The 24,817-nt window shown below is 46.6% G+C and overlaps 2 protein-coding genes across 6 annotated transcripts; both read left to right on the top strand.

The window, feature by feature from the left end:
• Window positions 1–579: 579 nt before the first annotated feature.
• LOC122385066 (sulfotransferase 1E1-like) lies at window positions 580–12,354 on the top strand. 3 transcript variants are annotated; one of them, XM_043373055.1, is made up of 4 exons: window positions 580–660; window positions 9,804–10,111; window positions 10,566–10,851; window positions 11,444–12,354. In XM_043373055.1, the coding sequence occupies exons 2-4, from the start codon at window positions 9,804–9,806 to the stop codon at window positions 11,876–11,878; spliced, it is 1,029 nt and encodes a 342-aa protein (XP_043228990.1). In that variant the 5' UTR covers window positions 580–660; the 3' UTR covers window positions 11,879–12,354. The 3 variants fall into 3 exon arrangements, with proteins under 3 accessions (XP_043228990.1, XP_043228989.1, XP_043228988.1); XM_043373054.1 differs by having other exon boundaries at window positions 608–707; XM_043373053.1 differs by lacking the exon at window positions 580–660 and adding an exon at window positions 7,596–7,840.
• A 1,387-nt stretch (window positions 12,355–13,741) lies between these two features.
• On the top strand, window positions 13,742–24,341 carry LOC122385063 (sulfotransferase family cytosolic 1B member 1-like). Of its 3 annotated transcripts, XM_043373048.1 has the most exons (5): window positions 13,747–13,906; window positions 15,652–15,959; window positions 16,252–16,531; window positions 17,549–17,797; window positions 23,879–24,341. In XM_043373048.1, exons 2-5 carry the CDS (start codon window positions 15,652–15,654, stop codon window positions 24,059–24,061), a joined length of 1,020 nt encoding a protein of 339 aa, XP_043228983.1. In that variant the 5' UTR covers window positions 13,747–13,906; the 3' UTR covers window positions 24,062–24,341. The 3 variants fall into 3 exon arrangements, with proteins under 3 accessions (XP_043228982.1, XP_043228983.1, XP_043228984.1); XM_043373047.1 differs by lacking the exon at window positions 23,879–24,341 and having other exon boundaries at window positions 13,742–13,906; window positions 17,549–18,448; XM_043373049.1 differs by lacking the exons at window positions 13,747–13,906; window positions 15,652–15,959; window positions 16,252–16,531; window positions 17,549–17,797 and adding exons at window positions 19,874–20,000; window positions 21,737–22,044; window positions 22,336–22,615 and having other exon boundaries at window positions 23,630–24,338.
• Window positions 24,342–24,817: the final 476 nt, after the last annotated feature.

Genomic DNA, 24,817 nt, shown 5'->3' on the forward strand with positions numbered 1-24,817 from the left:
ATGACGTCAATGTTTATCCGTCTGACTCTATTGCTGACCTCTCCACCAAGACCTCTTCTCCACGGGCTCCACCGAGCCAGAGAGCGCTGCAGAGTGGTACACCGCGGGGGGCCAGGGGACTTCCCCTATAGCTGACAGAATAAACACCCGCAGAGGCGATGCGACGGTAGCACAGGCGACAGGCTTGTGTCGCACTTGTTCCGGAGCACAATTTACTCAGTTTTACAGCAGATATGCTGAATGATCTGTGGAGGCAATAATTATTTGCACACATTTCTTGGCCCGGCAGGTGCTCTTGATACACAGTCGCAGCTTTATGTATCAGCTATCAGCAAACCTTGAGGACGAAAACGAGTTGCCAATGATCAAGGGCGCACACTGGCCCGTACCCCCCCCCCCCCCCCATTCGAATTGGGGGCCCATTTTAAATGGGCCTGGCCGCCTTAAAAGGCGGCCAGGCGGCCTCAAATGGGTAGCAGTGTAGCTGTCGAGCGGTGTAACTGCTCGACTCGCCTCTGTCTAGCGATAGCGATATCACAGACCTGACGTCGGTTCCGAGCGTGAATCAGAGGAGTTCACAGCGTCCCAGACCGGGGATCAGGGCTTCATTTCTGCAGCCATCGTCGCACCGGTGAAACGCTGTTTGGGCGTTACTATACAGTGAGTGGAGGAGTGGTGGTGAGAGGAGTGGCAGTTATCTAAAAAAGGTGAGAAATTTGATAGAGACTGTGTCCTAATGTACATACTATGCCTGTGTTTTATGTCTATACCTACAGCGTACCCTAGCGCTCCACGGTATATGGGACTACGATATGGCCAGAAGCATGACAGTATATATGTACATAGATGGTAATCAAAGCCTAATTTGCTGACAATCCAGTCATAATGTTCGATATGGTTTAAAGGGACCCTCCCACCTTCAAAAAAGTTTATGAATTGGCATGAAAGTGATGTCGCTCGGTTCAGAAAGAGCGAAAACAATTATCTACCATATTTCACCGAAAAATATTCACCGGTTTTCAAGATATTAGACTTTTACTTTTGTTTACTTTTTGGGATCTCCGCTGTTCCTAACGACTTTATTTGGAAGCAATAGTTTGGCAGCTGAAAGTGCGGCACTTGTCGCGCGCAAAGCAGCATATACCACCGCGTGCTACAAAACGTTTTAGTCAAACATTTAAAAATCGTTAGATATCTGAGCTGACGTCACACATTCAGAGGGGTTTCCTATGCATTAGCCCCTCTGAATCAAAATGCTGCAATTTTGAAATTCAATATTTCCGATTTAAGGCATTTCTCGATGTTGTGAGTGCCGAAACCGGTAATTGTGAGCCAGGGACCCCATTTTGGCTATCTCAAATCAAATCTAATGTTAAGGTGGGAGGGTCCCTTTAACCATTGTCGCATTTCTCATCTTTTTTATTTGTTTTCAGGGACCGTTTCACTTTTCAAGGCTACATAACACTGGATTCCGCAGTAAAGTATCTATAGGTATTGTCAAAAGACGTCCATTTCGCTGCGACCATGGGTAATGGAAAGAGTAAAGAAGAAGTAGAGGCGGACAAGCAGATCGCAATAGCAAAAGCGAAGACCCGTGAGCATGAAATCAGCCTAGAGAAATTGGAAAACATAATGAAAGACAAAGAGATTGCCATGAAAAATGCCCAGAAACAGCAGGCAGAAATGTTCGTGAAAACAGCACAAATGTTCAGGGAGTCACAAGAACAAAACAGGCTGCAAATGATGGCTGTTTTCGAACAAAACAGACAACAGATGATGAACGTATTAATCATTTGTTTAGTGGTCGCGGCCAGTGGCGGATCCTGGGGGGGGTCCACGGGGTCATGACCCCCCCCAAAAGGTCTGAGAGGGTCATTTGACCCCCCCCAAAAGCCGAAGACCTAAATGCGCTATAGACGCCGTCTTGCATGCTCAAAATCACATGTCAAACACTTCTGAGCTAATACCTTTGTTTTTCTGGATCGTGTTGCGTGAAAAGGCGTATTGAAGGCCAGAATCTTACTCATTTTTGTCTCAACCGTGCGAGCACCAGGGGATGATCCAGGAAAACTCCAAGGGGATGGTCATGAATTTAATTCGTGGTGCCCCTACCTATACGCAAAATTAAAAACTCAACGGATTTCGGCCACTTAATTTTGGTGATGTCCTATTTCCATTTTTTTATTTTGTTTGTTTTATTTTTAGTGCCCCTGGGCCCTGGCAGGTCAAAATCACGTCGGAGGCGAAAGAAATTCACGGGAATCCCAAAAATCACGTCAGGACATTCAGGGCACTCTGACCAGCCTGACAGCTAGGGCCCTTCTTACTTCCTGGGGCCTCCAGTGAATAACCGCTAGTGTCTGTGTCGGCCCCTCTGACTCCTCAGTAGGTAGGAGGCCCTCTGTAGAGGAGACCCTCTGTGGAAAGGAGACCGCCTGAATGCAGAAGGCCCTCTGAAGAGAGGAGACCCGCTGTAGAGAGAAGGCCCTCTGAAGAAAGGAGGCTCTCTGTAGAGAAGAGGCCCTCTGAAGAGAGGAAGCCCTTTGCAGAGATGAGGTCCTCTGGCTCTTTGAAGAGAGGAGGTCCTCTGTAAAGGAGGCCCTCTGAAAGGGAGAGACCCTCAGTAGAGAGGAAGCCCTCTGTAGAGAGGAAGCCTTCTGTAGTTAAGAGGCCCTGTGAAAAGAGGAGGCCCGCAGTAGAGATCGGTGGTCCTCTGTAGAGAGGAGACCCCCTCTGTGTTTTGACAAATGTTTTTGCAAATTTTTCGCGGCGCTTCGCGCCGCCGATTCATGTACATACGTACAGGTCAATATGAAATCGTGACTGTAATTACATAAACCAACCGTGTCAAATTGAATCAGAATTCATATGTGTACTGTGAAGAAACTCCGGCTTGTACTGCCATGCTAAAAGGGTGGTAAAATTTGTGTTTTGGAGCGGAGCTGTGTTTTGACACATTCTTTTGCAAATGTTCTCGGCGCTTCGCGCCGCCGATTTATACACCAATCAATAAGAGAGATCGTGACTGTAATAACACCAACCGTGTCAAATTGAATCGGAATTCATATGTGCACTGTGAAGGAACTCCGGCTTGTACTAGCATGCTAAAAGGGTTGTAATATTTGTGTTTTAGAGCTGTGTTTTGACAACTTTTTTCAAATTTTTGCGGCGCTTCGCGCCGCCGATTCATACACAGGTCAATAAGAGAGATCGTGACTGTATGCTACTAATGCATTGGGCATTAGACTAATGCATAAGTGAGGTAACTATATCTACTACTTCTGGGTTTTTAAGTCGGTCGATCCGCCCCCCCCCCCCCCCAGTAAAAAAATCCGTGGCGACGCTCCTCTATAGGTGGGTTTCACTAACTAAAACTACTGAGCCGAGTGACTTACGATAAAACTTCAACTCAGAAACGACGAAGATCAAATGTCATTTGATCTCGACATACTCGCTCCCTACCCCCCCCCCCCCCCCCCCGGTCGTCAGAATTCATTCATCAGACCTGGCATGTCGGCCGACTGGTGACCCCCCCCAAAACGTTCCCCTAGATCCGCCCTTGGTCGCGGCGACTATTGTTGGGTATCAAACTTGGACAACAAACAAGGCAGACGAAAAGGTTTGGGAAATGGTGGCAACCGAACGGGCTGACGCAGAACGGAGGGAGCATCAAATGAGCATTGAAAAAGAAAGCATGGTTCTCCAGCTGATGAAACTTCAAATGGAGCTACAGCAGAAAAATCAGGCAAAAGATGAAGCCGATACGATAAATAACGTACTTAAGGCGATAGCTGACAGGGACAAGATGTCCGTCAGCGAGAGAGAGCAGAACAACAAACCCTTCAGGGGTGAGCGTGAGAGTATGGAGGCTCCACTGCAAACTAAGGAGGCTGAGAGAAAGGATTTGATGTTTTTAGCCGCTTTGGTCTGTGTGCTTGCTGTCGTGATTGTGCTCCGTCGCCGGTAACTGTCAGCAGTGCTATTGCTTTACAGTACTCGGAATATCTTTATGTATTTCAATGGAATATTTCAAGAATCATGTTTTTTGAGCCAGGACCATGGTCCAGCTTTTGTGTGTGTGTGTGTGTGTGTGTGTGGCGGGGGGGGGGGATCATGACAAAGTCTGAAAACAAATGTAGTTGAGTGGAAAGTGTGACACAATTTATCTGGACATAGTTTTCCAGTGCAAAGTTGCCGTTTTGGCTCTAGAGGGGTGGTTTGGTCGCTATCCAAGCTGCCTCATCCCCTGGAGCCGCCAGGGCGAGGCCTGTCTTGAGCAGAGTATCAGCCGATCGAGGCGTCACCTGGCGGGTCAAGGCGTCAACTAACCGGTACTTGCCATTGAACCGATCGCCATGAGCTGTGGTAGCAGAACATTGAACTACCCGTTCACCATACCATAGCACATAAATCGCGTCTAATAAATGGTATATTGATATGTTCACCCGTCGTTACGTCAACTCCATTCCGCTCGACACGGGCATCGGCAAAATGGGACCAAACGTTTCCAGCTCTAGCCGAACTACGGTCATCTGCGATCAGATCAAGTCATGACCGGTCGGTGAAAACCAATGACCAATGATCATGGGCCGCCATTGTCACTGGAGCTGGACCAGACGTCTCCAAGACCAGTGAGACAGTCATCTATGTACGGCGATGACCGGTCATGACCATTAGCCATGAGCTGCCAGCGGTTCCAGTCAGTGACCCTTCCTGGAGAGCATCCAACAACCTCGCACATTTGGTGGCTCTCATTGTTGATGGTGTCGACTTTACGAGGTGTGACCAAAAAGAAACGAGACTGTCTCCGCCGGGGACATGGCTCAGCATCTACACACCGATTACCTATATTATATTGATGCGTAGCATTTCAGCACTATCTGAGCGAAGTTTCGCTTTTGCTGGCCCATTATCCTTCTTTACACAAGTGTGTCTCTCAGCGGCGTATTTAGAAAATCGCGAAGGGGGGGGGGGCAAGGGTTTGGAGGGCGCCACCTCACCCCAGGAGGGCGCCATACGGTCGCGAGATAAAAATGCGCTCAGGGGGGGGGGGGGGGGGGTGGAGGCGTTTTTTACCACGCCACCAGTTTTTTTTTTTTTGCGTGACTTGGTATATAGGTTATGCTGCATTGATTTGGCATTGTGTGTATTGTGTTTTTACTCCAGGCCAAAAAAGCTCAAGTCACCCGCTCAGCTTAAGTGACAATGCTTAAAACTTTTTTTAAGTTAGATCACTTGACATGACCTGATGACCTTGCTTTTAGCGACTATGGTTTGCATTTTTAGAGCACGCGTAAGAGCAATGTACCAAAAGGTGTGCCCCTCCCGCTCACCCACTTCCCTCTCTCCCCCAGGAAAAAAATGGAAGCTCGTAACGTATTGACACCTTTTTCGGATCTTTTTTAACCGCATGTCTGAAGAAACCTCCTGGCGCGGGTTCATCTCACACGTGACAAAAAGGTTGCAAGTTATTGGCATAGGTACTAAGTTCCTAGTAAAGAATAGTTTGTGAAATGGCGCGCGAAATTTTGAAAACAACCTTTTCCTCCGCTTTTTTGGCACATCTTTTGCGTGCTCACTGTTCAAAGCTCTTCCCGCTCTTTTACCAAATTTGAAGGTGTAAAAAATACCTAAGGTTTGGTGGGGCCGGTGCCACACAAGCTGTATAGAAAGCTTCGCCCATGGGTGACGATGTAGAAAAGTTTATTGGCGGTGGCATACACACCAGATCACCATATCGGATTGATACCGGAGCGCGAGGTGCATAAACACAAGCGCACAACGAGAAGGCGGCAACAACAGAAAGAGAAACCATAACAGGGCTGTTCCTCATGAGATCGATTAGCCTTCTCGGGCTTCTCATCCAAATTACCTCGACCAGCCCTCATGACCTTCTCACAGATGCATACAGTGTTCAGCACCTTCAATCACCGAAACTTGGACGCCAATGGGTAAAAGGGCGGCGATCAAAAGGGGGCGCCAATAGGTAAGAAGGCTCCGATCAACAATCAACAGGTGGGTGCCACCATGGGTGAGAGGGCGGCAAGGAACAGGAGAGCAAAAATAGATAGGAAGGTGGCGATCAACAGGAGGTCGCCAATGGGTAGGAGGGCGGTCATCAACAGGAAGTCGCCAATGAGTGGAAGGGTGACGATTAACAGGAGGGTGGCAATGGTGAGGAGGGCGCCTTTGCCCAAGAGGATGACATCGAACAGGAGGGCGTCTGTGAGGAGGGCGCCGATTTAACAAGAAGACCCAGTGGATAGGAGGGCGGCGATCAACAGGAGGGCGCCAGTGGTTAGGAGGGCGGCGATCAACACGAGGGCGCCAATAGGTAGAAGGGCCCCGATTAGCATTCTACAGGAGGGACTAGGAAACCAATAGGTAGGAGGGCGCCAATGGCTAGAAGGGCGGCACTTAACAAGAGGGTGCCAAAAGGGAGGAGGGTGGCCATCAAAATTTCACATGAGGGCGCAATAGATAGGAGGGCGCCAATAATTATGAGGGCGCCGACCAGCAGAAGGGTAGCAATGTGTAGCAGGGTGGCGACCTACAGGAGGGCGCCTTCGGGTGAGAGGGCGCCTATTTACAGGAGAGCACCAATAGGTAGGAGTACACCGATCAAATGAGGGCACCAGTGCAAGTGGGCAGGAAAGCAGCGATCCTATAGGCTTACGTATCCAGTCGCGATTGTTTTTCGATTTGATTCTATCACAATTGCATTCGCGATTGGAGGGCGCCTTCGGCGCCCAAGGGGGGGGGGGGGCATGGCCCAGTGGCCCCCCCTGCCTACGCCCCTGGGTCTCTATACCCCCTGCAGTGCCCCGTGTCACGTGCTCTTGTATGTCTTCAATCTCTTCAAAAAGTGATCCCTTGAGGATACCCTTGGTGTTCAGGAACAGCCAGAAGTCACATAGTGTTAGATCTGGCGAGTACGGGCGATGTTTCACTCCATGGGTTCCACTGTGGGCTGCCCTCCAGCTGCCCCAAGACTTCCGGGACACGTCCACACAGTGAGCATTTTGCTCATTGGAGAACACTTTGGGCAACCTCTTCTCGCAAATCTTCCTCATGCCCAAATCCACCGTCAGGATGGTATGTACTCACCGACTCTCTTTCCATTCCTAGCCCCTCAGCCAGCATCCTTTCCGTCGGCGATCTTTGTGCATCAGGCTCGCGGTCGTTTTCTTCATTTCTGGATGTTGTGGGACTTCCAGACTTCCGGTCATCCTCCACGTCAACTCGTTCACTCGTAAACCTTTTGTGCCCCTCGAACACTCGTGCACAAGACATTGTATCGCCTCCATCGGCATCTCGTATTTGTCGACCATTTCGACCATTTGTCGGCTTAAGTCCTCGTCCGTCCGATTGGCCTTTTTACAGCGGCTGACGTATGAGGGAGTCTGATTCCGAAATGGCATATAATTTCGAATTTGGCCTTCCTTTTATTCCAGAAAGATGTATTATATGTGCAACGTGCATCTGATATATCGGAGCAAGTCAGGCCAGGACAACCATCAGAGGCTTGTAGATATTTACCGCGCAACCACGACAATACCCGAGGGCCATGAGAATTCGCGGAGCCTCTGATCACTCGGTGCAGCGGCGAGCGGCGCTGACTGGGCACGATTGGCCCCACCCGAGAGGCGTCGCCAATTCAGCGGGCTCACGGTCACTGTGGCCCTGGCGGCGCCGCTGCGGGTTTATCGAAACTCAGGGTCACCGCGGCGGCGTGGTGTCTCATCAGGGTGCGTTCCTCGCCGGTCACCAGAGAGCAGCCGTACGGGGACCAGTGAGGAGCGTCCGGCGTACGACACCGGTCTGACACACGCCTGGAAAGGTCAGTACCTACTACACCTTTTTGCGTTAGCTTTTGACCATTGGGCAAAACATTTGTACACATTCGCCATATAGATGGCGCTACAAATGGGCGGTTGGTCACAAAGAATCACCATTGTGCAAAACTATTTGGCGATCCTCCTCTACAACTCGACATTGAGCGAATGGTTCAACATTGTGCAAAACAAATCGTCAATGGTCGAAACTATTCGTCATTGAGCAGCCGGGAATTCATGATTGGCCAAAACCGTCTATGCATATTTCAGCATTCAGAAAAACAGATCAGCAATGATCGAAACAATTAATCGCGTGCACTGGCGGCTGCAGGGGGCATGGAGCAGCTCATGGGGCCCAATCCTTGCCATTTCCCTCGGCATATAACCGAGTGGATGATGGAACAAGCACACCGGGCGGCCGGTAAGTGTTCACTGGACGAGACCGGCCTCAGCCTGCACACTCAGCGTATGGTTCGGCTGAGGCCGGGAAGTCACCATGTTTCTTTGGGCGTAAGTCCCACACCAAACATGTAAACAACACCTTGCGCTCATTCTAAGTCAGGTGAACGGTATTGCCCTGGGGCTCGAAATGAGATAGGCCTCATAAATTGGCGAAACCTTGCCCTCATGAGAGAGTTCCGGGATGCCAAGGCGACCGTCATGACAGATGTGCATAGTGTCCGTCAGGTTCCGCCATGAGGACCGTTTGTTTATTCCGGATGCGCCGATAGAGAGCTCGTCTTTGAATAGGCGAATTAAATGAAGTTTTTGTAAAGTGCCCGTTGACCAACGTAGGCGTGCTAGGTTGTAATGGTATGGTGCATTGATGGAAATGACTTCAATGAATTCATTGAACATATTAAATTCAGCTGTGTGTTGTAGGTAACACATTGCAAGCAAAAAAAAAAAAACGCGAAGGGGACACATTGTTTTTTTTTCTTGCTGACCAAAATGACGTCGTAGGCAATTTAAAACCAAAGTCCAAATCAAAATATGTCGGCTGCATTGATTGGTATCGCTCGCCGGTTAGATAAACGTATTGCATTTAATGTTGCTGAACGTTTAGAAAGGCCTTAAATTAAATATTTATGATATATTTAATATGTATTTAATATGAAAATTTAATTTTAAGGCCTTCGTAAGCGCTCAGCAACACTTGTCACTCGATATACTTAATCTGTCCCGCATTGCATATAAGCCTGACTGACAAATGACAAATACGTACTGTTCCATTTATAAAGATTTTATAACGAACGGCTGACTTATTGCTTAGAAATGCCCTAAATGTTCATGCTCAAGTGTTGATTGGTCGATGTGTGTTAAGTCCATTTGAAAAAAAACTAGCCCAGATATCCATTTATTCTGTTTTAAACATTGCTGAAGGGATATCACCAAATGCCGAGGAGTTTCGCTCATTGCCGAAGTCATGGTGAAGTGTCAAACTGTTTTGCAGATCGCTTATTTCAGTGTTCGATCTGTTTTGTCGAATGGCTGAAATGAAACGCACGACGCCGGAATAGTTGTGCTCAATGCCGATTGTCGAAATGGCTCCTCAAACAGTTATGGCCAATGGTTGAATTCAAATGCAAAAAGGTGTACTCCCCGCTTTTGCTACGAGGATGCTGGCACGATCTCACTTTAAAGCCCAGGTTGCATGGTAGATGAGTTCATTCGAGGATTTACCAGAACGTCGATTACTACCAAATGACGCTACGTTTGAATAATAGCGCAAAAATAAGGCTAGTGCGAAAACGTATGTTTTGGAAAGATAGGTAATGACAAAGATGATATGGAAGTCCATAGGCATCTAAACAAAACGCTAGAACAGCTTTGTGATCAAGTATAAATCATAAATATGAATGGTACCTGTATAAATGTCAATGAGAGGTCAGGATGAATAAAAATGCGAGGGCGACTGTTCGGCATTTTTCATTAATGCAACGATTATTATAAGCCTTTTTTCCACAGATGTCTTCTGAACAAATTCCATTTCCCTTCAAGATCCGTCCTCTTGAAGACGATGTACAGAAAAAGATCGCCAAAGACTTCGAGGGCTATCCGAATGGCCTCGCCTCTTGCAACCACTGGAACTTCAAGCTGGCGGGGTCGGTGACCGAAGAGGAAATGGAGAATCTGTACAACTACCCGCTGGACCCTCGTGACGTCTGGGTGGTAACGCCTCCAAAGTGTGGGACCACTTGGAGTCAGGAGATGATCTGGCTTATCGCCAACGACCTTGACTACGAGGCAGCCAAAAAACCCTTGATGCCTGACAGGTACTCAACGTTTTCAGCCATTCAGCCGTATGACTCAGTTGTTTTAGGCACATTTAATGTTAAATGTGCTTAGTGCTGCTAAATGCTGCTAAAATGTTCTAAATGTGCTAAATGTGTTTAGGCACAAAGTAATGTTTTTTCTATCGATTTATGGTCACCTGCCGGCAGCCGCTCACCGAACTTGATCAGCGAATCATATTCACAATCCCTCTTTCCCTCCCCACCTCTCTCTCTCTCTCTCTCTCTCCCTCTCTCTCTCTCTCTCCCTCTCTCTCTCTCTCTCTCTCTCTCTCTCTCTCTCTCTCTCTCTCTCTCTCTCTCTCTCTCTCTCTCTCTCTCTCTCTCTCCTGCTCTCATTTCATTTTTCTCTTCCTTCATCCCCTCCATCGTTTGCCTCAATCTGTTTTCGTTGTGTTTTTCGTAACTCCCGCACGTCTTTACCCTGTGTTTCTAGGTGGAACTTCATCGAAATCGCAGCCATCATGGACATGGAGGGTTTGGCCAAAACAGTCCCGCAGGGCGCCTCGGACGCTGCGTTTGACGTCAAAGACCTGACTGGCGACCCGAACCGCCCCTCACCGCGCTTCGTCAAGTCGCACCTGCCCATATCGCTCAACAACCCGCGCCTCCTGGACACGTGCAAGGTGGTGTACGTGGCCAGGAACCCAAAGGACGCCTGTGTCTCTTACTACAACCACAACCGGCTGTTCCGTGACTGCGGCTTCAACGGGGACCTCGAGGTGAGGAGAACAGACGATGGCTCTTACTTACTTGTTGGATTTAAATGTAAAGCGGTCACCAGTGAAGTACTTTGAAGTGTTGTCTTCGGTCTTGACATTTCAGATGATTCTGGGTGTTTGGAACGGTGCGCTACAGAAATGCATGTATCTACAGAGTGATGCAATTCTTCAGTACAGCCAACTCATACGAGCATTTTCTGTATGGTTAGCTTATTCTCCTTCTGCCCTCATTCTCGAATGTAGGCAAAAATAGTTCGATAAATGCATTTTCTGCCATAGGTGGCGGAACGGGGAGGGCACCGGGGCACCGTGCCCCCCTTTGATTTTGGCATTTTAACATTAGCCCTATGGACGTTGCATGGAAAGAACGGGAACAAAAGTCGGCAGTGCCCCCTTAATGGAAGGTGTTCCACAGCTACCGTTTTCTGCGCTATGAAGTGCTGATAATTAAAAGGTTACTTAGGTTTAGTCTTTTACAAGGTAAGAACGACTGAAAACACGCATAGTGAGAAAACATTTCAAAAGTGATGTGGGGCCTGTTTCACATGCTCTCTTGCATTTATCGATGTTTCTGTGCGTTGTTGTTTTTCAGCTTTTCGTGGAGCACTTTATGAACGAGACCATCGTGGAGACACCGTTCATCGAGCACATGATCGAGGCGTGGAACCTGCGACACCGCCCCAACATGTGCTTCCTCTTCTTCGAGGACATGAAGAAGGACCTGAGGGCGCAGTTGCGAAAGGTGGCGGCCTTCCTCGGCAAGTCCTACAGCGAGGAGCAAATCGACAAGCTGGCCAGCCACCTGCACATCGACAACTTCAAAAAGAACCCGTACGTCAACATGGAGCACATAAACGCGTCTGGAGCGGTTAACACTGACCGCGGGTCTTTTATCCGCAAGGGTAAAACAGGCGACTGGAAGAACCACTTCACCTCCGAGATGACTGAGAAGTTCGACAAGTGGATGGCGCAGAAAATGAAAGGCTGCGACCTCAAATACGTGGAGGAGCTGGATCATCAGGATTAGAGACGGATTTAGTTCTGTGTATGAGTAGAGCATGCATCATCGTGACAGCGATTTTTGAAACAAGGAAGGGATCAATTGATTGGAGCTTAGGGTCTTTTGAGAGGAACCAACTCATGACTTTTACATTATAAGGACTGTGTTATGGAGTAGTGTGATAGACGGCTGTGTAGTAAATACTGTGTAATAAAAATGCATTAATATATCATTTGTTTATGCATCAATTAGTGACATGCTATTACCATGACAATGACGGTGTAACCAATAAATTAATTTTGCGTGAAAAGAAATTCAATGGACATAGCTGCGAAACGAGCCATGATCATGTGCAGTATAACAGGAGTAACAATGCAATATTTACCGTCCGCATGTAAAAGGCTCATGTCTGTTATAAGAAGTTCTAGTAAACAATGCAGGTATAGGTACTGTGCGCTTCCATTATACCCTGTACGTCTTCCATTCTAACCTTATATTGCAATCTCAACATGTAGGTACCTATGTTGAGCGTCTTTTCTGCAAGGTACCGGAATGCGGAATAAATTGGTCGCTTGTAACGGCTTTAAAGGAAATGTACCTATCACCTTTAACATTGGGTTTTGAACTGGAATATCAGTTTTGTAGCTTGAGTTGAGACTAGCACAAATCAGAAGCTTTTACACCCCGGCGATCACCCTAGGCAAAGATATTCCATTTCTCGTCCCGAAAGAAAAAGTGCCTTGTAGAGGGAAGCGTGCCTTGTAGAAGAAATAGGCACCCAGAATGCAGCCACGTCATCGTCAGCCAATCAGCATGCTGTTAACAGCCAACGCAGCATGCGTAGGTTTGAACTACGCATGCTAGGTTTGAACTATGCTTGCAGTCAACGCGTAATAAGGTTCCCCGTTAAAAAATTATTTTATATAGAATCTAGTTCTTCTCATAAAATATAGAAAATAATCCTTTTTATAAAAAGGTTTTTATTTTATTTTCTGATCATTTTGAGCATAGAAATAAAAAATTAATTGCAAAAAACTAATCTAAAGAAGGTGGTATATTCCCTTTAAGCGAGTCTTTGGTGAACGTAGGGCCACAGACACAGGTTGCGTCACCTTACCTGTGCAATGCAGCAAGACTAACATTCTTGGCAGCTTACAACCTGTGAAAAATGGAAGATTATTCCATATGTCAAGTTTAATTGCGCGTAAATCTGACCTCCCGAAATTTGGGAGTTAGTGAACAGGGAAAGACAAGAAAAAAGGCTTTGGATACACCCAAGTCGAAATTTTGTCGGCTTTTCCTCAAAGCTGTCTCTGTCTCAAATTCGACGGCTCACTGCGGCACCGTTTTTATTACATCAGTAAAAAAGCATAAGACCTTGACCTCCGGAAGATTGCGTCAGCAGCTTGGTCTCGCTAACGTTACCGCTCGGTAAGATAAAGCGTAATCTTAACGAGTGTCGAGTCACGAGTGTCTTATTTGCCTCCCACTAACTCCACAATATCAGCTAGCGACAGCTATCAACTTGTCGCCGTCCGCGATCGCATGGTCGTATGTAACATTAACTGTAGCGGGATCAGCGACAGACACTAACAGCGAGTGAAAAACAGTTTGAGCGATCATATGCGATACTGAACACCTCACTACCCCCCCCCCCCCCCATTACGTACGCGAGCGGAGCCACACCACGCGCGGATGAAACTATGGTTATCTCTGGCTATTGAACCACGGACCCGCCCCCTTCCTGACCCTCCCACTCCAACTCGTTTCTACAGTCGTGATGACTGGGCACGTTCGGTGCGAGCCGAGTCAGGTTGACGGTACTCGTGTATGTACCGGGGCGAGGGGGACCGTGACTGGCGGCGCCGCTGGGCGGTTATCGGAGCTCAGGGTCACACTAGCGCCGGCTCGGAGCCCCGTCAGACGGAGACGGGCCGCCGCCAGAGAGCAGCGTCCTCTGACAGAGCCGGGAGAGAGGAACGCCCCCCAACAGTGCCGACCCGATACCAGAGAGGGGAGCAGTCACCAGCGAGGAGCCGACAGACAAACGCCAGGGTCAGTATATCGTCCTATTTTATCACTTTATGAAGTGACTTAAAATTGGTAACAGGCATGTTTTCAATAATGAAGCTATATTGAACTAAATGTGAGTTGAGTAGCTCAGTTTTCGGAGAAATCAAACACTAAACTAAATGAAATGAAAGCAACTAACTACTAACTAAATGAAAACAACTACGATGAAGCAATTGATATGTTGTCTTACCCCGTAAGCTAGTAATTTCAGGAAAAGAGCTGTATCGATGACTGTGCAATAGAACTCTGCGCAGCGGTAGCTGAACAAACATAAAAAATTACAGGCATCAAACTAACGCAGAAGCATCTAGAGTAGATTCTCAAAATACGCAAATAATTGTCTGTAGAAAAGCGTGAGCCGATTCATCCACGAATGCCTTTTACGATGTTATTTCGTCAGTCTATAAGAACGCATCCTTGCGCCTTCGACGATCAACCCTATAGAAATGGTACTTAACCCGCGCCCTGGTGGGGGGCTATTTTTTGCCCCCCTCCAGACTTTTCGATACATCTCCAGAACCGCTGCGCCGATCGTCACCAAACTTTCAGTACCCTCCCGGACATCAATTTTACACATTGTGACCAAAAATTTTTTCCAAAGGCTATGATAGGTTGGCCAGAAATGACGTCAGAGTGACGTCATGTCCTGGCGTTTTCGACCCAAAAAAGGGTTTCGCGGGAAGAGCTGTCAGGCCTACCTATAGCTTTGCAAATACAGAAAAACGATAAAGACATAAAAGCTGTAGAATTGACAGGGCTACAAAACTGCTTTCTCGGATTTTTAAAATGTTTGGATTTTGACCCAAAAAAAATCAAAAAACATATTTTTTGAATATAATAGCCGAAAAATCAAAAAAGTTTTTTTTTTCGAATTTCGCAAAAACCGGAACATATGTGATAGTTCTTACCGCCTTCTATCTACATACCAAATTTCAGATTGATACCTCTTTTTTGGCGAAGTTATAGCGAAAAAACTGTTCAAAATTGATGACGTCAAATTTTCAAACTCAATTTTTAGCAATTCTAGACCCCGTAGCGCAAAACAAAGACCACCATTAGACTCCCCGTGACGAGCTGCATCGAATAAATACCCATTTTATGCAAAACTATCAACTTTAAAATTTGACATTTTTTGACCTGACCTTGACCTGACCTTCACCAGAAAGTGACCTAAGCCGTACCTGATAGTCTTATAACCAACACCATTGAGTTGGAAATGAAAAATTGGCCATAAAACATGCATCGCACAACCATAGTACCTAAAGTTAGGTTCATGTGACCTGACCTGTGACCCTTAGTGACTTGACCTGTGACCTGACCTGGTATTGTCAGTGACCTCTTATAGCAACATATGTACTAGGCACCTGACGCCCTATCGCTGATTCTCGACAAAATGCGTTTTCTTCGGTGTTATAGCGCATTCCCTAGAAGACCCGTAAACGGTGAAACATTTCATCTTTGACCTGACCTGTGACGTCATCGGTGACCCCGAGGTCAATGAAATTTGGTTTCCCTCAACAAATTTGACAGGGCTATCGAACGCCGTTTGAATTTTGCGGATCCGTCCAGTAGTTTCGGAGATACGAGGGGGGGGGGCAAAAAAATAGCCCCCCCCCACCAGGTCGCGTTATAAACAGACCCCACCAGGGCGCGGGTTAATTTTTTCCGTTTTATAGAATTGCACGTAATTTATTCCAGGCCATAACATTAGCACATGATTTTCACAGATGTCTTCTGAACGAGTTTCATTTCCCTTCAAGATCCGTCCTCTTGAAGACGATGTACAGAAAAAGATCGCCAAAGACTTCGAGGGCTATCCGAATGGCCTCGCCTCTTGCAACCACTGGAACTTCAAGCTGGCGGGGTCGGTGACCGAAGAGGAAATGGAGAATCTGTACAACTACCCCCTGGACCCTCGTGACGTCTGGGTAGTAACGCCTCCAAAGTGTGGGACCACTTGGAGTCAGGAGATGATCTGGCTTATCGCCAACGACCTGGACTACGAGGGAGCCAAGACGCCCCTTATGCCTGACAGGTGAGTGCCGGCCTAAAATATAACGTTTGATATTAACGTTGTTTTTTTCTTACTTGAAAATGGCCGTTCTATCGATTGAGAACAGTAAGTTATCCTTGATTAGTTAGTAGTTCGTTATTAAAGAAGCTATACTTTTACTCGCGTTCATATTAAGTAACGATGTAAAAGAATTTCATTAAGATTCATGTCATTAGGGATGTACTGGTTCAAGCAATAAGACACCATCACGCATGCTAATCGTTTCCTGCACGCATGTTATCATGGACAATGAACATTACCTACTTGCTCACAGATGGAACTTCATCGAGATCAGTGCCATTTTGGACCAGGATGGCTACGCCAAAATGGCGCCCGCCGGCGCCCCTCCGATAGACGTGAAGAAGTTCGGCGGAGACCCGAACCGCCCCTCGCCGCGCTTCGTCAAGTCGCACCTGCCCATGTCGCTGAACAACCCGCGCCTCCTGGACACGTGCAAGGTGGTGTACGTGGCCAGGAACCCCAAGGACGCGTGTGTCTCCTACTACCACCACAACCGGCTGCTGCGCGGGCACGGATACTTCGGGGACCTGGAGGTGGGTGATCTGGAGGCTCGGCGGGAGACAAAATTATAGTTCGTTGGATGATTTGAGTAAGTAAATGTACAGTCTGTCTTAAAAGTACCACGCAAAGTGACGGTGGATCCATCAAGCCTGACCGAGGAAGGGCTTGCTGAATTTGAGTCACCGAAGCAATTGACATCCTCGTCCATTCCCCAGGTCAATTGTTTCGGTAACTTTCAAATTCAGCAGGCCCTTCCTCGGTCAGGTTTGATGGATCCACCGTCACTTTGCGCGGTACTTTTAAGACAGACTGTACTAGCTCATGTATGTGCAAAGTTGAAAAAAAAAAAACGGAAGAGAGCCATGAAATTTCAAAACAAATTTTGCACCAGTGATCCTCGTACCCGTAGATAGTGACCACTGACCAGTGTGTGCGCCCGTGCGCTCTTGAAGCATCGTATTTGGACTGTGGTCAATCTGTAAGATACGGATAGTGCCACTCGAACTCCGATAGCGCTGGTATATTGCCTTGAAAGTAGAATGAACACTTCACTCCGCAGCCAAAAATAGTCATTTTCGGATGGATCGGTTTGCCACGATTAGGTCCAATACAATACAAAACAACACTAGATATTATTCGAAGAAAGAATCTTAGTTATTACACCGAACTGCTTTCAGCTAAACCCATGTATTTTCAAGACAAAATTTAGTTTTACGAATACCATGTAATAGTTTCTTAACAAACGTGAGCCTGGTACATATGTGGCAGGGGAGCAGATATTTGCTATAAAAAAACGAGACTATATAAAAACCCAAATCATGCTTAATGCTGCCTTGGAGTGTTGGATGAATGGAAAACATTACGTATACCTATTCCAGCAACATGCTGTCACCGGCAATGCGTGCAAAATAGCTTTTTTATTGCCTGAGAACGTTTTCGTATGACGCCATAGACCGATGGCTGGACCGGAGACCAACTCCCGGGAAGCTGCTTTCGTCAAATTCTCGTCGAGTTTTTGTCGCTGAGTGGGGTGTTTGTTTGTTTTTCAGCTCTTCGTGGAGCACTTTATGAACGAGACCATCGTGGAGACTCCGTTCATCGAGCACATGATCGAGGCGTGGAACCTGCGGCACCACCCCAACATGTGCTTCCTCTTCTTTGAGGACATGAAGAAGGACCTGAGGGCGCAGCTGCGAAAGGTGGCGGCCTTCCTCGGCAAGTCCTACAGCGAGGAGCAGATCGACAAGCTGGCCAGCCACCTGCACATCGACAACTTCAAAAAGAATCCGTACGTCAACATGGAGCACATAAACGCGTCTGGAGCGGTTAACACTGACCGCGGGTCTTTTATCCGCAAGGGTAAAACAGGCGACTGGAAGAACCACTTCACCTCCGAGATGACTGAGAAGTTCGACAAGTGGATGGCGCAGAAAATGAAAGGCTGCGACCTCAAATACGTGGAGGAGCTGGATCATCAGGATTAGAGACGGATTTAGTTCTGTGTATGAGTAGAGCATGCATCATCGTGACAGCGATTTTTGAAACAAGGAAGGGATCAATTGATTGGAGCTTAGGGTCTTTTGAGAGGAACCAACTCATGACTTTTACATTATAAGGACTGTGTTATGGAGTAGTGTGATAGACGGCTGTGTAGTAAATACTGTGTAATAAAAATGCATTAATATATCATTTGTTTATGCATCAATTAGTGACATGCTATTACCATGACAATGACGGTGTAACCAATAAATTAATTTTGCGTGAAAAGAAATTCAATGGACATAGCTGCGAAACGAGCCATGATCATGTGCAGTATAACAGGAGTAACAATGCAATATTTACCGTCCGCATGTAAAAGGCTCATGTCTGTTATAAGAAGTTCTAGTAAACAATGCAGGTATAGGTACTGTGCGCTTCCATTATACCCTGTACGTCTTCCATTCTAACCTTATATTGCAATCTCAACATGTAGGTACCTATGTTGAGCGTCTTTTCTGCAAGGTACCGGAATGCGGAATAAATTGGTCGCTTGTAACGGCTTTAAAGGAAATGTACCTATCACCTTTAACATTGGGTTTTGAACTGGAATATCAGTTTTGTAGCTTGAGTTGAGACTAGCACAAATCAGAAGCTTTTACACCCCGGCGATCACCCTAGGCAAAGATATTCCATTTCTCGTCCCGAAAGAAAAAGTGCCTTGTAGAGGGAAGCGTGCCTTGTAGAAGAAATAGGCACCCAGAATGCAGCCACGTCATCGTCAGCCAATCAGCATGCTGTTAACAGCCAACGCAGCATGCGTAGGTTTGAACTACGCATGCTAGGTTTGAACTATGCTTGCAGTCAACGCGTAATAAGGTTCCCCGTTAAAAAATTATTTTATATAGAATCTAGTTCTTCTCATAAAATATAGAAAATAATCCTTTTTATAAAAAGGTTTTTATTTTATTTTCTGATCATTTTGAGCATAGAAATAAAAAATTAATTGCAAAAAACTAATCTAAAGAAGGTGGTATATTCCCTTTAAGCGAGTCTTTGGTGAACGTAGGGCCACAGACACGGTTGCGTCACCTTACCTGTGCAATGCAGCAAGACTAACATTCTGGCAGCTTACAACCTGTGAAAAATGGAAGATTATCCATATGTCAAGTTTAATTGCGCGTAAATCTGACCTCCGAAATTTGGGAGTTAGTGAACAGGGAAGACAAGAAGAAAAAGGCTTTGGATACACCCAAGTCGAAATTTTGTCGGCTTTTCCTCAAAGCTGTCTCTGTCTCAAATTCGACGGCTCACTGCGGCACCGTTTTATTACATCAGTAAAAAAGCATAAGACCTTGACTCCGGAAGATTGCGTCAGCAGCTTGGTCTCGCTAACGTTACGCTCGGTAAGATAAAGCGTAATCTTAACGAGTGTCGAGTCACGAGTGTCTTATTTGCCTCCCACTAACTCCACAATATCAGCTAGCGACAGCTATCAACTTGTCGCCGTCCGCGATCGCATGGTCGTATGTACATTAACTGTAGCGGGATCAGCGACAGACACTAACAGCGAGTGAAAAACAGTTTGAGCGATCATATGCGATACTGAACACCTCACTACCCCCCCCCCCCCATTACGTACGCGAGCGGAGCCACACCACGCGCGGATGAAACTATGGTTATCTCTGGCTATTGAACCACGGACCCGCCCCCTTCCTGACCCTCCCACTCCAACTCGTTTCTACAGTCGTGATGACTGGGCACGTTCGGTGCGAGCCGAGTCAGGTTGACGGTACTCGTGTATGTACCGGGGCGAGGGGGACCGTGACTGGCGGCGCCGCTGGGCGGTTATCGGAGCTCAGGGTCACACTAGCGCCGGCTCGGAGCCCCGTCAGACGGAGACGGGCCGCCGCCAGAGAGCAGCGTCCTCTGACAGAGCCGGAGAGAGGAACGCCCCCCAACAGTGCCGACCCGATACCAGAGAGGGAGCAGTCACCAGCGAGGAGCCGACAGACAAACGCCAGGGTCAGTATATCGTCCTATTTTATCACTTTATGAAGTGACTTAAAATTGGTAACAGGCATGTTTTCAATAATGAAGCTATATTGAACTAATGTGAGTTGAGTAGCTCAGTTTTCGGAAATCAAACACTAAACTAAATGAAATGAAAGCAACTAACTACTAACTAAATGAAAACAACTACGATGAAGCAATTGATATGTTGTCTTACCCCGTAAGCTAGTAATTTCAGGAAAAGAGCTGTATCGATGACTGTGCAATAGAACTCTGCGCAGCGGTAGCTGAACAAACATAAAAATTACAGGCATCAAACTAACGCAGAAGCATCTAGAGTAGATTCTCAAAATACGCAAATAATTGTCTGTAGAAAAGCGTGAGCCGATTCATCCACGAATGCCTTTTACGATGTTATTTCGTCAGTCTATAAGAACGCATCCTTGCGCCTTCGACGATCAACCCTATAGAAATGGTACTTAACCCGCGCCCTGGTGGGGGCTATTTTTTGCCCCCCTCCAGACTTTTCGATATATCTCCAGAACCGCTGCGCCGATCGTCACCAAACTTTCAGTACCCTCCCGGACATCAATTTTACACATTGTGACCAAAAATTTTTTCCAAAGGCTATGATAGGTTGGCCAGAAATGACGTCAGAGTGACGTCCTGGCGTTTTCGACCCAAAAAGGGTTTCGCGGGAAGAGCTGTCAGGCCTACCTATAGCTTTGCAAATACAGAAAAACGATAAAGACATAAAAGCTGTAGAATTGACAGGGCTACAAAACTGCTTTCTCGGATTTTTAAAATGTTTGGATTTTGACCCAAAAAAAATCAAAAAACATATTTTTTGAATATAATAGCCGAAAAATCAAAAAGTTTTTTTTTCGAATTTCGCAAAAACCGGAACATATGTGATAGTTCTTACCGCCTTCTATCTACATACCAAATTTCAGATTGATACCTCTTTTTTGGCGAAGTTATAGCGAAAAAACTGTTCAAAATTGATGACGTCAAATTTCAAACTCAATTTTTAGCAATTCTAGACCCCGTAGCGCAAAACAAAGACCACCATTAGACTCCCCGTGACGAGCTGCATCGAATAAATACCCATTTTATGCAAAACTATCAACTTTAAAATTTGACATTTTTTGACCTGACCTTGACCTGACCTTCACCAGAAAGTGACCTAAGCCGTACCTGATAGTCTTATAACCAACACCATTGAGTTGGAAATGAAAAATTGGCCATAAAACATGCATCGCACAACCATAGTACCTAAAGTTAGGTTCATGTGACCTGACCTGTGACCCTTAGTGACTTGACCTGTGACCTGACCTGGTATTGTCAGTGACCTCTTATAGCAACATATGTACTAGGCACCTGACGCCCTATCGCTGATTCTCGACAAAATGCGTTTTCTTCGGTGTTATAGCGCATTCCCTAGAAGACCCGTAAACGGTGAAACATTTCATCTTTGACCTGACCTGTGACGTCATCGGTGACCCCGAGGTCAATGAAATTTGGTTTCCCTCAACAAATTTGACAGGGCTATCGAACGCCGTTTGAATTTTGCGGATCCGTCCGTCCAGTAGTTTCGGAGATACGAGGGGGGGGGGCAAAAAATAGCCCCCCCCCCCCACCAGGTCGCGTTATAAACAGACCCCACCAGGGCGGGGTTAATTTTTTCCGTTTTATAGAATTGCACGTAATTTATTCCAGGCCATAACATTAGCACATGATTTTCACAGATGTCTTCTGAACGAGTTTCATTTCCCTTCAAGATCCGTCCTCTTGAAGACGATGTACAGAAAAAGATCGCCAAAGACTTCGAGGGCTATCCGAATGGCCTCGCCTCTTGCAACCACTGGAACTTCAAGCTGGCGGGGTCGGTGACCGAAGAGGAAATGGAGAATCTGTACAACTACCCCCTGGACCCTCGTGACGTCTGGGTAGTAACGCCTCCAAAGTGTGGGACCACTTGGAGTCAGGAGATGATCTGGCTTATCGCCAACGACCTGGACTACGAGGGAGCCAAGACGCCCCTTATGCCTGACAGGTGAGTGCCGGCCTAAAATATAACGTTTGATATTAACGTTGTTTTTTCTTACTTGAAAATGGCCGTTCTATCGATTGAGAACAGTAAGTTATCCTTGATTAGTTAGTAGTTCGTTATTAAAGAAGCTATACTTTTACTCGCGTTCATATTAAGTAACGATGTAAAAGAATTTCATTAAGATTCATGTCATTAGGGATGTACTGGTTCAAGCAATAAGACACCATCACGCATGCTAATCGTTTCCTGCACGCATGTTATCATGGACAATGAACATTACCTACTTGCTCACAGATGGAACTTCATCGAGATCAGTGCCATTTTGGACCAGGATGGCTACGCCAAAATGGCGCCCGCCGGCGCCCCTCCGATAGACGTGAAGAAGTTCGGCGGAGACCCGAACCGCCCCTCGCCGCGCTTCGTCAAGTCGCACCTGCCCATGTCGCTGAACAACCCGCGCCTCCTGGACACGTGCAAGGTGGTGTACGTGGCCAGGAACCCCAAGGACGCGTGTGTCTCCTACTACCACCACAACCGGCTGCTGCGCGGGCACGGATACTTCGGGGACCTGGAGGTGGGTGATCTGGAGGCTCGGCGGGAGACAAAATTATAGTTCGTTGGATGATTTGAGTAAGTAAATGTACAGTCTGTCTTAAAAGTACCACGCAAAGTGACGGTGGATCCATCAAGCCTGACCGAGGAAGGGCTTGCTGAATTTGAGTCACCGAAGCAATTGACATCCTCGTCCATTCCCCAGGTCAATTGTTTCGGTAACTTTCAAATTCAGCAGGCCCTTCCTCGGTCAGGTTTGATGGATCCACCGTCACTTTGCGCGGTACTTTTAAGACAGACTGTACTAGCTCATGTATGTGCAAAGTTGAAAAAAAAAAAACGGAAGAGAGCCATGAAATTTCAAAACAAATTTTGCACCAGTGATCCTCGTACCCGTAGATAGTGACCACTGACCAGTGTGTGCGCCCGTGCGCTCTTGAAGCATCGTATTTGGACTGTGGTCAATCTGTAAGATACGGATAGTGCCACTCGAACTCCGATAGCGCTGGTATATTGCCTTGAAAGTAGAATGAACACTTCACTCCGCAGCCAAAAATAGTCATTTTCGGATGGATCGGTTTGCCACGATTAGGTCCAATACAATACAAAACAACACTAGATATTATTCGAAGAAAGAATCTTAGTTATTACACCGAACTGCTTTCAGCTAAACCCATGTTTTCAAGACAAAATTTAGTTTTACGAATACCATGTAATAGTTTCTTAACAAACGTGAGCCTGGTACATATGTGGCAGGGGAGCAGATATTTGCTATAAAAAAACGAGACTATATAAAACCCAAATCATGCTTAATGCTGCCTTGGAGTGTTGGATGAATGGAAAACATTACGTATACCTATTCCAGCAACATGCTGTCACCGGCAATGCGTGCAAAATAGCTTTTTTATTGCCTGAGAACGTTTTCGTATGACGCCATAGACCGATGGCTGGACCGGAGACCAACTCCCGGGAAGCTGCTTTCGTCAAATTCTCGTCGAGTTTTTGTCGCTGAGTGGGGTGTTTGTTTGTTTTTCAGCTCTTCGTGGAGCACTTTATGAACGAGACCATCGTGGAGACTCCGTTCATCGAGCACATGATCGAGGCGTGGAACCTGCGGCACCACCCCAACATGTGCTTCCTCTTCTTTGAGGACATGAAGAAGGACCTGAGGGCGCAGCTGCGAAAGGTGGCGGCCTTCCTCGGCAAGTCCTACAGCGAGGAGCAGATCGACAAGCTGGCCAGCCACCTGCACATCGACAACTTCAAAAAGAATCCGTACGTCAACATGGAAAAATCGACGCATGGTATGGTCAACAAGGACCAGGGCAGCTTCATCAGGAAGGGGAAGACGGGTGACTGGAAGAACCACTTCACCCCTGAGATGACGGAGAAGTTCGACAAGTGGATGGCGCAGAAAATGAAAGGCACCGATCTCAAATATGTGGAGGAGCTTGATAAGCAGGATTAGGCTACTGTTATGGACTAGCTTTGCGTAGTACCACATCAGTAGGAAGCTATGACATAGGTACCGTATGGAATGAAGCTCTTCCAAATTGAGTTAATGGTGGGCGTGCTGCCCAAATAACGTGAGTTACGATACAATGTTATTGTCCATGTACTTACGTACTCATCATTTTTATATGACGTACCAAATGGACAATGGTCGCCTAGAATTGACGAATGTGAAGATCAACACACGGATAAATATAGTAGTTGTCGCTATTCGGGACACCTGCGCCTAATGCTAATGCTGTGTTATTCACCCTGAACTAATGCCAAACCAACATGGTTAGAATCTCAAATGAACTAAAGAGAACAAATTATCAGTAAGTATCCCGACTTCTCCAACTCGTCTGCCAAAGAAGGTTCAAGGTAGGTATCTCCCACTTACTGACGCAGGTGGCGCCGTACGGCCAGCTCCACAGTGGCGCCATCGCACGGCAAGTCTTGGAAATACGGCCGGCGGTGAGGGCTGAGGATACCAGACATCAATGGTAAATGTTTCTTCATGTTCATTTAAACATTTCATTTGTGCTAATGAATAAGCGCATGAACCAGCATTAATAATTTAAATATGCATACGAATATTAGATAAAGAAATCACAAAATAAAGAACAACGTAGGTAGATGATGAATAGCGAATTATGTTAGATAGGTACAGGGTGTCCCAAAAATAATGTCACACCTTTCCAGCGTCAATTTCATGAAAATAACAAACATGAGA

The sequence above is a fragment of the Amphibalanus amphitrite genome, unplaced genomic scaffold, assembly GCF_019059575.1.
Source record: "Amphibalanus amphitrite isolate SeventyFive unplaced genomic scaffold, NRLGWU_Aamphi_draft 000206F_arrow, whole genome shotgun sequence".
Taxonomy (NCBI): Eukaryota; Metazoa; Arthropoda; class Thecostraca; order Balanomorpha; family Balanidae; genus Amphibalanus; species Amphibalanus amphitrite.